This window comes from Hyaena hyaena, unplaced genomic scaffold (assembly GCF_003009895.1).
Source record: "Hyaena hyaena isolate Hyena2069 unplaced genomic scaffold, ASM300989v1 scaffold_37, whole genome shotgun sequence".
Taxonomy (NCBI): Eukaryota; Metazoa; Chordata; class Mammalia; order Carnivora; family Hyaenidae; genus Hyaena; species Hyaena hyaena.
In genome coordinates this window covers 2,363,594-2,377,095 of record NW_024080669.1, presented here as the reverse complement: position 1 = coordinate 2,377,095, position 13,502 = coordinate 2,363,594, and the positions used below count along the sequence as shown (strand labels likewise).

At 46.4% G+C, this 13,502-nt stretch overlaps 1 protein-coding gene across 2 annotated transcripts; it reads left to right on the top strand.

Annotated features, from left to right (window-relative positions):
• The first annotated feature begins 674 nt into the window (after positions 1 to 674).
• CD3E (CD3e molecule) lies at positions 675 to 12,971 on the top strand. 2 transcript variants are annotated; one of them, XM_039229254.1, is made up of 10 exons: positions 675 to 740; positions 853 to 967; positions 3,095 to 3,115; positions 4,837 to 4,854; positions 8,604 to 8,636; positions 9,318 to 9,536; positions 10,571 to 10,738; positions 11,394 to 11,440; positions 12,316 to 12,406; positions 12,764 to 12,971. In XM_039229254.1, the coding sequence occupies exons 2-9, from the start codon at positions 919 to 921 to the stop codon at positions 12,370 to 12,372; spliced, it is 612 nt and encodes a 203-aa protein (XP_039085185.1). In that variant the 5' UTR covers positions 675 to 740; positions 853 to 918; the 3' UTR covers positions 12,373 to 12,406; positions 12,764 to 12,971. The 2 variants fall into 2 exon arrangements, with proteins under 2 accessions (XP_039085185.1, XP_039085184.1); XM_039229253.1 differs by having other exon boundaries at positions 12,316 to 12,971.
• The last annotated feature ends 531 nt before the right edge of the window (positions 12,972 to 13,502 follow it).

The following is a 13,502-nucleotide window of genomic DNA, read 5'->3' as shown; positions in this document are numbered from 1 at the left end:
TGCAGTTTGTGGGATCGAGCTCTGCGTCAGGCTCCACACTGACAGTGCAGGGTCTGCTTGGGATTCTCTCTCTTCCCTCTCTCTCTCTGCCCCTCCCCCTCTCTCTCTTTCAAAATAAATAAATAAGCATAAAAAATAACATATTTTTGTCAAGATTATAGGCCAAAAAAATAAAAATGGATATCGCGGTTTCAAGCCAACTTATATTTCCAAGCCAAGGGGGTTTTTTACTAAAATGTCTGTACCTCGCTGTTCCCTGGAGGACACACCATAAAGTAAGCAAGTGGGCGCCTGGCTGGCTGAGTGGGTGGAGCATGCCACTTCTGATCTCAGGGTTGTAAATTCGAGCCCCATGTTGGGGGTAGAGATTACTTAAAATCCTTTTTTTTTTTTTTTTAAGCAAATATTTAGTGCTTCCTTCCTTGTCACAGCTTATTTGGGGAGAGGGAGTATTTGAGAAGGGGGGTCCCAATGGGCAGTTACATCGTACAAGGCCCCGGGGCAGTTAAATTGCAGGTATTTTTCGTTTCACCCTCAGGTTTTGCCAAAGGCTCTTGCTTGTGCTATGGGAAGACGCAGATCTGGGGCCCATCTCTCCCCAGCCAACCCAGGTGGCTGCCTCTGCCTCGAACGTTTCCAAGTGACGTAGGCCCCGCAGGCCCAGAGCCCCTGCACACTTCCTGTGTGGGGTTCAGAAACTCGCCTCCCCTCCCAGCCTTAGGTGCTTGCTTCGGAAAATGGTGAGTCTCCCCCTAACATGGCTCCCTTTTTCATCCGGGCACTGGGAACAATGCCCTCAAGGTCCTCACCTGCTGCAGGGGGGTTGAAAAAGTCCTCCGGTTTCTTTTTCAGAAGTAATAAGCCACCAGGCTCCGCCATCTTAGGTAGAATACGACGTATCCATCCGGTGAGAGAATAATGCAACAGAAAAACCTCTGGAGAGTTCTGGGACTCTGTCTCCTGTCGGGTAAGTAGGATGGAATGAGAAAGGGGCATATTTCTCCAGACTGTGGGAGGCTCAACAGCCTCCCTTGGTGCTGCCCAGTGGTACCAAGGAGCTTCATTTACCAGAAGATGTAAGGAGCCATTTGCGCTACGTTAGGCTAGGGATCCAAGACTACAGGCTAACCATAAAAGTGTGCTCCAGATGCTTGGAGACGACACGGGGAACATTTGGGTTGGTAGCTATTGAAAACAAAGTCTCTCGGCCTCTAAAGACGAGCTAGTTCGTCAGTGAACTGCCCGGCCCTTAAAAACTAACACAAAAGAGATTAGAAGAGCTCATCTCCACCACTTGTGAGGAGAGCAGAGCGCTGAACCCAAACTGTGGAGGGTATAGCAAGCTTGGTCTCCAAGAGACAAACCGCACCTTATAATTTTCAGTCCTTTTCAGGTGACTAAGAACTTTCAATTAACCTAGTCCTTTTTGAAGCGAGGGAGAATGTAAGTGGAGAAATAACCAAGAGCAATTCCACATCTCATAGGAGATAAGATTTAAGAAAAGAAAGAAAGAAAGAAAGAAAGAAAGAAAGAAAGAAAGAAAGAAAGAAAGAAAGAAAGGGCTGCCATTTGTTAGGTGCCAGAGACTGTACACAGAAAACTTCTTTACACAACTGATTTAATTCTTACCGTCACCATGAAAGGCGACCCTTACATCCCTTATTTTACACATGAAGAAACTGATAGGCAACGATGTTACATGACTTGTTGAAAACCCGCACAGCTGGTCAGGGCTAAAGCTGACCTCGGAAGACTGTCCGTCTAGAAGGCCTGGGCACTTCAAGGCTCCTCGATGCAAAATGGTTCAGGACGGTTTTATTTCAGAGGCCTAGAAAATGCTATCAGAGCCGGGGCTCCTATCTCAGAGGGCCACAGCCACGATGTGTCGCTTCTTGCTTCACTCGGAGTTTCTCAGGCTTGAATGCTCACGCAAATCACCTGGGATTCTAGAGCTCCTGCTTCCATAGGACCGAAGTAGGGATTGCGATTCCGCCTTTTGAGTGAGCTCCTGTGCTTCTAGTCCAAGGAACACATTTTGAGTGTCAAGGGGCAAGGCGCGACTCCTGCAAGGAGATGTCAGGCATTTCCTTTTTTTTTTTTTAATGTTTTATTTATTTCTGAGAGAGAGAGAGACAGGGTGAGCAAGGGAGGGTCAGAGAGAGAGGGAGACACAGAATCTGAAGCAGGTTCCGGGCTCTGAGGTGTCAGCACAGAGCCCGACTTGGGGCTCGAACCCATGAACCGTGAGATCATGACCTGAGCTGAAGTCGGACGCCCAACTGACTGAGCCACCCAGGCGCCCCAAAGTCAGGCATTTCCTAAGATGGGGGTAGGGGAGGCTTGAGAGAGAGCAAGACTGGATATCAAAGTCCCAGGCATCCCTAAAGATTTGGCATCATGAGAATGTGCCCAGTCTGCTCTGGATATAGATGGGCACTGGGCAGGTGGCAGCGTCTCACTTGATGCAGAGGCTGTTGGCAAAACAGAGGTCCAAGTCTCTGGAGGACTTAAAAACAGCATTAGGGAAACTGGTCCTCGTAATGAACCCAAGCTATTGCTGAGTGAGGAGCTCAGTGGAAATGTGACCAGGCTCTTCAACACACAGGGTCTCGTTGATGAGTAATTGGAATTTCAAATCTCTCCATCTCGGGCTCAAGCAGAAAACAGATGGAAAACCTGAACCATCAGACAAGTGGAGGCAGAGATAGAAAGAGAATCTCAACATGTGTACCTCAACAAGAACTTATTTTCCTTCCACAGTCTGAGTTTCAAAACGGAGGCTAGGCTGCAAAATTTGTTTGCTATTTCCCCGGTGGCCCGAAAAGTAGCCTCAACTTTTTCTAACTCTCTCTGTCAAATAGTGAGTGTTCAAGTGTAATGCTAGATGCTTCTTTGCTTTGTTTCATCCCAATGGACCAGGAACTCATGGTCCATACCCGGCAGTACATGTCACTTACCTGGGCTACAGGTATGACTATGGTCCGGGGGTGGTTCAGAAATGGTCAGACTAGACCGCATCACTCATTCTGCTTGGAATTTCAGGTACCCACAACATTGACTAACTCAGTTTTTTTCTTTCTTTCTTATTTTCTAGTTGGCGCTTGGGGACAGGACGGTGAGATATGCTTTCTTTCCTTGTTATGAAATCAGCCCATCAGTCTTTGTTTTTATGAGTGAAACTTTTGCTAGATGCCACCCCCACCCCCACCTACCCCCCCACCCCCATAGACGCAGAGCTCCCAAGAGACCCATTAAAGGTGTTTCTACCACTAGGTCAGTCCAGAGGTAGTTCCAGGAAGAGGAAAGCAACAGAGATCCTAGGAAAAATGAGTTGTAACTATTCGAAAGAAAAAACTTGAAACTGCTCAAATTGGAAGTGCCAAAAGTTTTCATTTGTTTGCATTTCATATTTGATGTGGGATTTTGTAGAGGATATGAACGTATATACGACCATGTGGCAAATAAGCCTCCAGGGGCAGCATCTGGATGCAGGTTTAGAGTCACATGTCCAATGCTCTGAATGTGTGCATGTATGTGCATTCCTGTGTGCACACTCATGTGAGCACGCTTGGCCGGGACTTATTTCTCGATCACAGCGGTAGAGTCAGAAATGTCCCAAAATTGGAAACCTTTCTATTCAATCAGCTTCTCTGAGCTGCATGAGACAATTTTGTGTTTAAAGGTGGCCACTGGCTGGTCTACATTCCTTGATACTGCCTCTTTTGTAATGTTTTTAGACTCTTTTTTTTTCTTTTTTCCCTTGCAGCATGCTTTAACATTACCTTATTTTTTTAATTTTTAATGTTTATTATTGAGAGAGAGAAAAAGACAGAGCATGAGCAGTGGAAAGGCAGAGAGAGAGAGAGAGACACAGAATCCAAAGCAGGCTCCGAGCTCTGAGCTGTCAGCACAGAGCTCAACATAGGGCTTGACCTCAAGAACCATGAGATGGTGACCTGAGCCAAAGTCGGACGCTCAACCAACTGAGCCGCCCAGGCGCCCCTAACGTTACCTTACTGACAGATGAAGTATGTCGAAAGCACTGGCATGCTTCAAGATAACTCCTCTCTTCTGCATGCCATTGCCATTTAAGTTTATTTTTCTTTCTCATCGATTTATGCTCAATACAGAGCTTCACCATTTTTCCCCAGCTTTACTGATATAACTGACATATAACACAATGTAAATTTAAGGTGTCTGATGTAATGATTTGATATTGCAAAATGACTACTTAGAATCTATTTTTGTAAATCGCCATCAATTGTTTAATGTAGGAGGTAGAGCCTAAAACAACTCCCATACAGCTTTGAAGAATCTGGAGATCTGTTGTTTTCTTTCTTTTTTTTATCTAGAAAATTACATTTTAATACCATAGAGAATTTTTTTTTTTAATTTTAATGTTTGTTTTTGAGACAGAGACAGAGCGTGTGCGGGGAAGGAATAGAGAGAGAGGGAGACACAGAATCTGAAGCAGGCTCCAGGATCTGAGCTGTCAGCACAGAGCCCGACGTGGGGCTTGAACTCACAAACCGTGAGATCATGACCTGAGCCGATGTCGGACACTCAACTGACTGAGCCACCCGAGCACCCCAATACCATAGAGAATTTGAAAAATAAATATAAACTTGTCCGTAATCATTTCACCGGTCATCAACCTCACTGACATGTTGATGCAGTCTCAGGATGCAGCTTTTTCTTTTCTTCTCTTTATTTGAGTAGAGTTGACACACAGTGTTACATTAGTTTCAGAAGGTCCTAACCCAGGGGAACAGGGTCTGTTCTTAGTAGCTGATACAAGTGTATGTAGCTAATAGTTGCTTATCATTTCTTTTTCAGACAGTGACAGCTCTTCAGGTAAGAGGATTTTCACTCCACACGACCTCTTTTCAAACGTGAGTCAAAATGGGTATTGAAGACAATCATAGTAATAAACACTGAGAACCAGAGCTACCAGAGGAAAAACACAATGGTCTACAGGTAGGCTCTGTCAGGGAAGAGCTTATGTTTGTTGCTAACCGTTTTGGACCCTTAAGCATACATTCAGGGAAGTGTGGATGGGAGCCACTGTGAGTTCTTGTGTAAGTCAGGAATTCACTTTTAAAAAATTTTAAATGTTTATTTTATTTTATTTTTTTAATGTTTGTTTATTTTTGAGAGACAGAGAGACAGAGCATGAGCGGGGGAGGGGCAGAAAAGAAAGAGACAGGGGCTCCTGGGTGGCTTAGTCGGTTAAGCGTCCGACTTTCGCTTGGGTCATGATCTCGCGGTTCGTGGGTTCGAGCCCCGCGTCGGGCTCTGTGTTGGCTGCCAGCTCGGTGCCTGGGGCCTGTTTCAGTCTGTGACTCCCTCTCTCTCTCTGACCCTCCCCTGCTCATGCTGTCTCTCTCTCTCTCCTAGAAATAAAAATATATATATATATATATATTAAAAAAAAAAAAGAAAAGAAAGAGACACAGAATCCGAAGCAGGCTCCAGGCTCTGGGCAGTCAACAAAGAGCCTGATGTGGGGCTCGAACCCACGAAACTTGAGATCGTGACCTGAGTCGAAGTCAGATTCTCAATGAACTGAGCCACCCAGGCGCCCCAATTTATTTATTTTTAAACATGGGCATTTATTTTATGCGGTTGTCTAAAGCCATTGTTTAAAAATGTTCAAAAGTCCCTTTAAAGACATATTTAAAAATACATTTTTCTGACTTATTGGTGTATCGCTTAAAATAAGCAAGTCACCACATATTTTTAAACCGTTCATGATACTATTACCTTACATAATTTTTAAATTCCAAAACACAAAATATTCACTGTATAACATACTGCTTAGCAATAAGATTAGTTTCCCTCTAATATATACTTTACGTGGATTATTATGCAAAATTATTTAAACTGAACTATAAAAACTATAAAAACTAAAAACTAGTGGGGCGCCTGGGTGGCTCAGTCGGTTAAGCGTCCGACTTCGGCTCAGGTCATGATCTCGCAGTTTGTGGGTTCAAGCCCCGCATCAGGCTCTATGCTGACAGCTCAGAGCCTGGAGCCTGCTTTGGATTCTGTGTCTCCCTCTCTCCCTCTTCCCCTCCCCTGCTCATGCCCTCTCAATAAATAAACATTTTTTTAAAAAAAAAACCTAAAACCTAGAGCTGTAAAAGGAGTTAAAATAGAGCACCATTCACCTCTGAAACTAGCTTTAGAGTTGGTTTTTCTAGCGAGAATTTGTAAAATTTCTTACTAAAATGGGTATTAAAATTTCTATTTCGGGGCACCTGAGTGGCTCAGTCAGTTGAGCATCCAACTTCGGCTCAGGTCATGATCTCACAGCTCTGTAGGTTCGAGCCCCACGTCAGGGTCTGTGCTGAATGCTTGCTCAGAGCCTGGAGCCTGTTTCAGATTCTGTGTCTCCTTCTCTCTCTGCCCCTCCCCCGCTCACGCTCTGTCTTGCTCTGTCTCTCAAAAATAAATAAATGTAAAAAAAAATTTTTTTAATTTCTATTTCAACTCCAATGTATAAACACACATTATATTTTTAAATGAATACAAGTTATATTTAGCACAAAATAAACCACAGGTTGTCCCCCAGACTTCTTAAGAATGTTTCTGTCTGGCCTACAATAAATTAGAGAAGTGAGGCAAATGAGGTGGTTTTTGGTTTGGTTTGGTTTGGTTTGATTTGGTTTGAGAAAAGGGGGTAGAGGGAATGGAATCCAAATATCCTTATTTAATCATTGTGTATCTAGGGGCGCCTGGGTGTTTCAGTCAGTTAAGCGTCCACCTTTGGCTCAGATCATGATCTCATAGTTCATGGGTTTGAGCCCTGTGTCGGGCTCTGTGCTGACAGCTCAGAGACTGGGACCTGCTTCAGATTCTGTGTCTCTGTCTGTCTCTGCTCCTCCCCAACTCACACTCTGTCTCTGTCTCTCTCTCAAAAATAAATAAACATTTAAAAAATTGTGTATCTAGAATTCATTTAGAATTATAGACTTTTAAGTAGGGCAAATATCCTGAGAGCCAGCAGGTAATGTTTATTTATTTTTGAGAGAGAGAGACAGAGCATGGGGGGTGGAGAGCGGCAGAGAGGCAGAGAGACAGAGAGACACAGAATCTAAAGCAGGTTCCAAGCTCTGAGCTGTCAGCACAGAGCCCAATGTGGAGCTCAAACTCACAAACTGTGAGATCATGACCCGAGCCGAAGCTGAATGCTTAACCCATGGAGCCACCCAGGCGCCCCTTTACAGTTCTTTTTCAAACAAACACAGCAAGCAGAGCAAGTAATAATTTACTTTTAAATTATTTTATTTATGATTTCTAGTTTATATAACATTTCTAAGAAATAGTATTGAAAAATTATTTCTAAGACAAAATATTATCAACTATCTACATCATTACACGCAAATCCCAATCATTAGCAGTTAGATAAAACTGAAGAATGACTTCTTTACATCCCATATGATCTTAGCCAGAGAGCTGCCTGAGCAACTGGGTTGGAACTCAGTTCTGTTCTCCATTGTAGCAGGACCGCAAGAAGGAAAAGAAGAAAGCAACTAAGATTTTTCTTAAGCATCTGCTATGTGCCATTCATTTTCACATTCACAATCCATTAACTACTCACAAATACCCTGTGAGGTTGCTGTTTTATCTCCATTTCCCAGATGAATAAACTGAGGCTCAGAGAAGTCAATGACTTGCCATTGGTCACACATCCTAAAGCAGATCTGGATTCAAACACAGGGCTTCTGATTCAGTCTAACACCCCGTCCCTAGCAGTATCCTATGGCAGAAAACCCTAACAAAGAAAAAACTGTCTCTGACCACCTCTCCTCTGTTTCAGCTGCCACATGCAGGCTTAAGCATAACCTAGTGCCGCTCTGTGTCCTGGCCACAAATCTTCCAGAAAACAAGGATGCGCCCCAGCCCCACCTCTCAGGACAGCATGGCCCACTGTGGGGGATGTGCCCCGGGCCACCAATACTGCCTCCCTCTAACAAAAATAATTGAGAGTTGATTATGCTCAGGAGATAGTTCACAATAAAACCGCTGTTTATGGGAAGAACCACTGCCTTAATGTGAGTACAGTTCTTCACATAATTGAAGGGCAATAACAGAGAAGTGGTACAGAATAAAGAGAAGGATATTTGATCTCCTATGAGGGGTTCTGTTCATTATAAGAGAGAACTTCTGAATGGTGAAAAATACGTAAGCCCAAGAGTTAGTAGCTCAAAGATCTCATGAAGACAAGTGAAGGTCTTTATCTCTGAGAAGACCCTTTTGTGTCTAACCAGAATATGGTTCATGCTAATGCAGGACAGTGAACTTGAAGACTGAGAATTTTTCAGCTTTAGGGTTTTAAGACTTTCCACATTCCCATGGATCTGGGGTTAGGAGCCCAAGCTGGTATACCCTTCATGTGATGCATCTGAGCTGCGTGTAGGAGCATACTGGGTGGGCTAAGGACATAACTTACTTTCAAGGCTTGGGGCTCGCTAAAGGATGCGTCTTATTTGGAGGTTCTTGGGGACAGTGTCTAGTCCCACTTGAAAATGTTCATCTATAATTGAAACTTAAGCCAAGGTTATTTTCTTACTGTGCTTTCTTTTTCTCATGTTCTGCAGAAGAGACACCTCCACAGTCAGTTCCACTTATACGTAAGTTTTGCTGTCTTTCATGGATGCCTTGAGGATGCCAGTGGGTGGATAGAGGAGAAGGAATTGGCTGGGAGAGAGTAACCCCAAGAACTGAGGCCTTTCCAATATCACATTTCCAACTTCTCTTTTGGAAACATTCCCCCAAAGGGAATATTTTTTTCCTAGACTTTCCTTTACTTCCATCCTCCCCTTTCTGTCTCTCTCTCCCAAAAATAAATTAACACTAAAAAAATTTTTTTATTTATTTTTTAAATGCTTTATTTATTTTTGAGAGAGAGAGAGAGAGAAACAACATGAACAAGGGAGGGTCAGAGAGAGAGGGAGACACAGAATCCGAAGCAGGCTCCAGGCTCCGAGCTAGCTGTCAGCACAGAGCCCGACGCGGGGCTCGAACTCACCAACCGTGAGATCATGACCTGAGCCGAAGTCGGACGCCCAGCCGATTGAGCCACCCAGGCACCCCTAAAAATCTTTTTAAAAAGGTTCTCCAGTTCCCCTTCTCCTTCAGATCCCCTCTTTCATGCCCCGTAGCCAGCAGAGTTCCCCTTTGACAAGAAAACCCAAGGCCTGGATGACAAATGACCTTCTGCATCTGGTTGGCTCTTCGTTACTAATTTGCCTTTGCCAAAATCTTACTGATTTCTGTCTCCAATTTCCCTTCTCTTCTCTCTCATTTTCCAGGGTATGGAGTGTCCATCTCTGGGGACTTGGTAGAGCTGACATGCCCTGAAGATTTGAGAGGTGACTCAATAAAATGGGAAAAAGATGGTAAAGACTTATCCAATCAAAATGACGAACAGCTACGCCTGGAAGAATTTTCAGAAATGGAAGACAGTGGTTACTATGCCTGCTATACAAGCAGCTCACAAGAGAAGAGCTATCTCTACCTGAAAGCAAGAGGTAACCTGGGTCTCAGAGCAAACACTAGTGGACACTTTAGAAAGGACCATTTCAAGAGGGCGTTCTCAATCATTTCTCCTAACTCAACTCACAGCCCCCTGGCATCTTTATGCTTCTCTTACACTCAGTCTGAGACCTTATGGGCCACACAGTGTCAGTGTTTTCTGAAATCTAGATGAAACACCAATGTGGGGTCATCTGGTAAACTCAGCACTGGATCTAAAACAACAACTTCCCAAGAGACAAGGATTGTGTCATGTGCATTATATCTAATCCAGAATTATGGCACACAGATGTGGGTTTATTCGATGCTTTACCCAGAGATAAATTTTTCAGAAAGATTTGCAAAGCTTCTACAAAAAAGAGTTGGGACACCTGGGAAGCTAAGTCAATTAAGCGCCCAATTCTTGATTTCAGCTCAGGTCATGATCTCAGGGTTTGTAAGATCGAGCCCTAAGTCAGGATCTGCACTGACAGCTCAGAGCCTGCTGGGGATTCTCTCTCTCTCTCTCTTTCTCTGCCCCTCTCCCACTCATGCTCACTCTCTCTCTTTCTTAAAATAAGTAAACATTTATAAGTAAGTAAATAATAAAGTGTCATAAGCTATGGCATAATAACAATAGCTGACATTTTCCAAGTGCTTATTAAGTTTCAAGCACTATACCAAACACTTACCAGGAACTTTGTTTTCATACAACCCTCTCAACAATGATATGAGTTAAGTATTATTTTATTCCCATTTTATACAAAAGGAAACAGAGCCTTTGAGAGTTGAAAACACTTCTCACAATCCTCACAGCTAGTCAGTTACAGAGCTGGGACTTGAACCCAGGGTCGTCTGACTCCAGAGCCTCTATCCATAACCCTCACCCTTTGCTTGTTATAAATTCTGGAAGGTCCGGCTCTGGCCTCGGCAAGCATGTGAGTGGGAAAGGGAAAATTGCCTTTATTTGTTCCTTGCTTGGGTCTACAATCCTGTGTCTTTTTTTCTCGGTGATTTCCCTTCTCCCCCACCACCCCCCTGTCCCCCACAGTGTGTAAGAACTGCGTGGAGGTGGATCTAATGGCAGTGGTCGCAATCATCGTAGTTGACGTCTGCTTCACTCTGGGGTTGCTGCTGATAGTATATTACTGGAGCAAGAATAGAAAGGCCAATTCCATGACCGTGATGAGAGGAACAGGTGCTGGTGGCAGGCCCAGGGGTAAGACCATGGGGTTCAGTTGGAAGAGAAGTCCCACCAGGGGGGACGTCCAGCCTGGGCCAGGATGGGTGGCACCCCCACTGCTAGGCCATGACAGTTCCTATAGAACATTCATTGTGTGGCCCACATCTGGACAGAGGGGTTCACATCTCAGATCACTTCTCTCTTTCCCGTCCTAGAAAAGTACAAAAAGTTTATGAACAGGATGGCTTCCCCAAATGCCTGAGAGCACTGGAGTAACCAGATTCCACTCCTGGCCTGTGGGGACAGAGACTTTGAGATATGAGCACCTGCCTTCTCCCTCCCTTACCCACAGGAAGGAAACATGAATGGACTTTGAGCTGAGCAAAGTCATAAAATGCTAAAGATGAAATCGTTAGGGATGGGGGCGACTTCTGTGCAGGGAAGGGGTGAAGCAGAGGGGGAAGGGAGCTCTCCTGCAGGGTAGGAGGGAACCAGGGATGGGGACTGCTCTTTCCTGGACCCTGAGTAAAGAGTATGAAGGTCGTTAGAGATGGGAAAGAGCAGCAGAGATGGAAAAAGGGAAGACGTGGAGGAGAGAACAGAGGGGTGTGCCATCCCGATTTGGGTCTGATTGCCCCAAGATGGGTGTTCCCTCATGGAAACTAATCCTTCCCCACCCCCTCCCCTGCAGGACAGAACAAGGAGAGACCTCCACCTGTTCCCAATCCAGACTACGAGGTAACAAGGGACAGAGTGGGGGGGAGGGGAGCTTTCTAGGGGAGAAGGGGACAGGTGTGAGGGTCCATCTTGCCTCCCGGACGCTTCCAAGCCCCTCACTCAGAGCTCCAGGACAACCCACCTTGTGCCCACCCCTGCCTCCTTCATGACAGAGCAGGGCCATTTCCAAGGCTGTGCGGCTTCTACAACCACGGCCTGGGGAGGGAAGCAGCCCTCCTCTTTCTGTGGCTTATCCGTTAGCTGGGAGGCAGCACCGGGAATGCCACACCCGCGCCTTCTAACATGACACATTCGGGACCCACGGCCCACCAGCACACACCGGCACCGTCACACCGGCGGTTGAAATACGCAAGTCCTTCACCGGTCAATAGTCCCCAGCTTCCTGCCCAGCCTGTCCGACACACACACTGCTGGGCCTCACAGCCTCTCGCCCGCCAGACTGCCTCCCGATTGGACAACTAGGGAGTCAATGTCTGGCGTAGCAGAGCGTCAGCTGGATTGTTCCGACTGGTGGGTGGTGGGTGCACCACCGATCGTTAAATACTTGGAATATCACACCTGGACAAACTCGACAAGTATTTACCAAGCACCAGCCAAGCGTGTGGCATTCACTTTCACACGAGTGAGTGACTTCATTTAATTCTGAGAGATGGAACTTTAGGTTCCCGTTCTTGAGATGGGAGAGCTGAGTTTTACAGAAGGTGGCAAGTTCAGGTCTGTTACCCATGGGTGCCAGGTTAGGATTTGAGCCTGCCTCCTGGCTCCTAGTCCAAGATTCTTTCCATTGCACTAAAGCTAGATCTTCAGGGGCCCTTCTTTCTTAGGAATGACCTCCTCCCATCCTGCTGACTACCACCTCTCTATTCTTCCCCCAGCCCATCCGGAAAGGCCACCAGGATCTGTATTCTGGCCTGAATCAGAGAGGCAACTGACGGCTCTTGAGGACATTCCCTCCGCCCGGCCCAGGTCTGGTTTCTCTGGGTCCTGTTCTTTCCTGGACCCTGAGTAAATCTTGGACCCCAAGAGAATTGCTCCCCGGCCTTTTGGAGAACTCCCACCCCACAGCCATGTCCCCAGCTCCTTCCATTCTGCCTTCTCTGCCGGCACTCGGTCCTAGAATATCGCTGCCACGTTACCTCGTGAAACATCATGGCTACTCACCCCCTCACACCTGGACGGGCCTCTGGTCCGGGTATTTATTTCTATGATTCACCCCCAATCCCACCCCCCCCCCATCACTGGTTCCTTCCTTCGCTTCCCCTCTTCCTTGCACAGAAGTTGCCCCCACCCCTAACTCATCCATCTACCTTTCCATTTTCCCAGCTCTCTCTTCAGTGACCCTTTGTGGGGACGGACCAGGTAACTGGCCGAGGTCCTGTCCCGTTCGCAGACCCTGGCCGGGAGCCAGCCCTCTGCGCCCTCCCCCACGCCTTCCCTGCAAGCCCCTGGATGCTCCCTTGCGCCTTCATGAATGCGCTAGGCTCCTTGTCAGCTGAGAGAGAAAAGAAATAAAGTGTGTTTGGCTGAAAGAGTTTCTGTCTCTCTTTTCTGGGAGGCCCTCAGAGGCTGCCTGGTTCCCTCAGGTCCTCCCTCCCTCCCTTTGACTAAATCCCCGGCTATGATCTCAAATGGCAAGCAGGTGGGGGCATCATGTGACCCTGTCTTTGGAGAGGGCCTTAAGGAAGAAATAAAAAAGAGAACGAGAAGGAAGAAAAAACATAGTCCTCTGACTAACTTCTCTTGGAGAAAAACATAAGGATGGCAGAGAGTGACTGCTGGCTCTTGGTTGGGGTGGTCGGTTCAGAAAACGGAGGGACAGAAGCAGAAGCCTTCGAAGGCAGGAGAGAGCGGCGGATGGGCAGCGGGAGGTGCTAAGGGGCTTGGGGACCCAGATTTCCACAAGCTGCCTGGGAGAGGAAGCCAGGGTTGAGCTGGGCCGTGGGGAAGGAGGTGCTGTCTAGAGAGCGGCACCCCTCCCTTCACCTTTTGAGATGGCAGCCAGCAGCCAGAAGGCGGCTGCTGTGGTTTGGCTCAGCAGGATGTGGCCTGCGGGGCCCAGGGG

Coding starts and splice junctions, on each gene's coding strand:
- CD3E (XM_039229254.1), top strand. CDS start 919: ATGCAACAGAAAAACCTCTGGAGAGTTCTGGGACTCTGTCTCCTGTCG. Junction 8,637..9,317: donor ACAGTCAGTTCCACTTATAC/GTAAGTTTTGCT, acceptor CTCATTTTCCAG/GGTATGGAGTGTCCATCTCT. Junction 10,739..11,393: donor TGCTGGTGGCAGGCCCAGGG/GTAAGACCATGG, acceptor CCTCCCCTGCAG/GACAGAACAAGGAGAGACCT.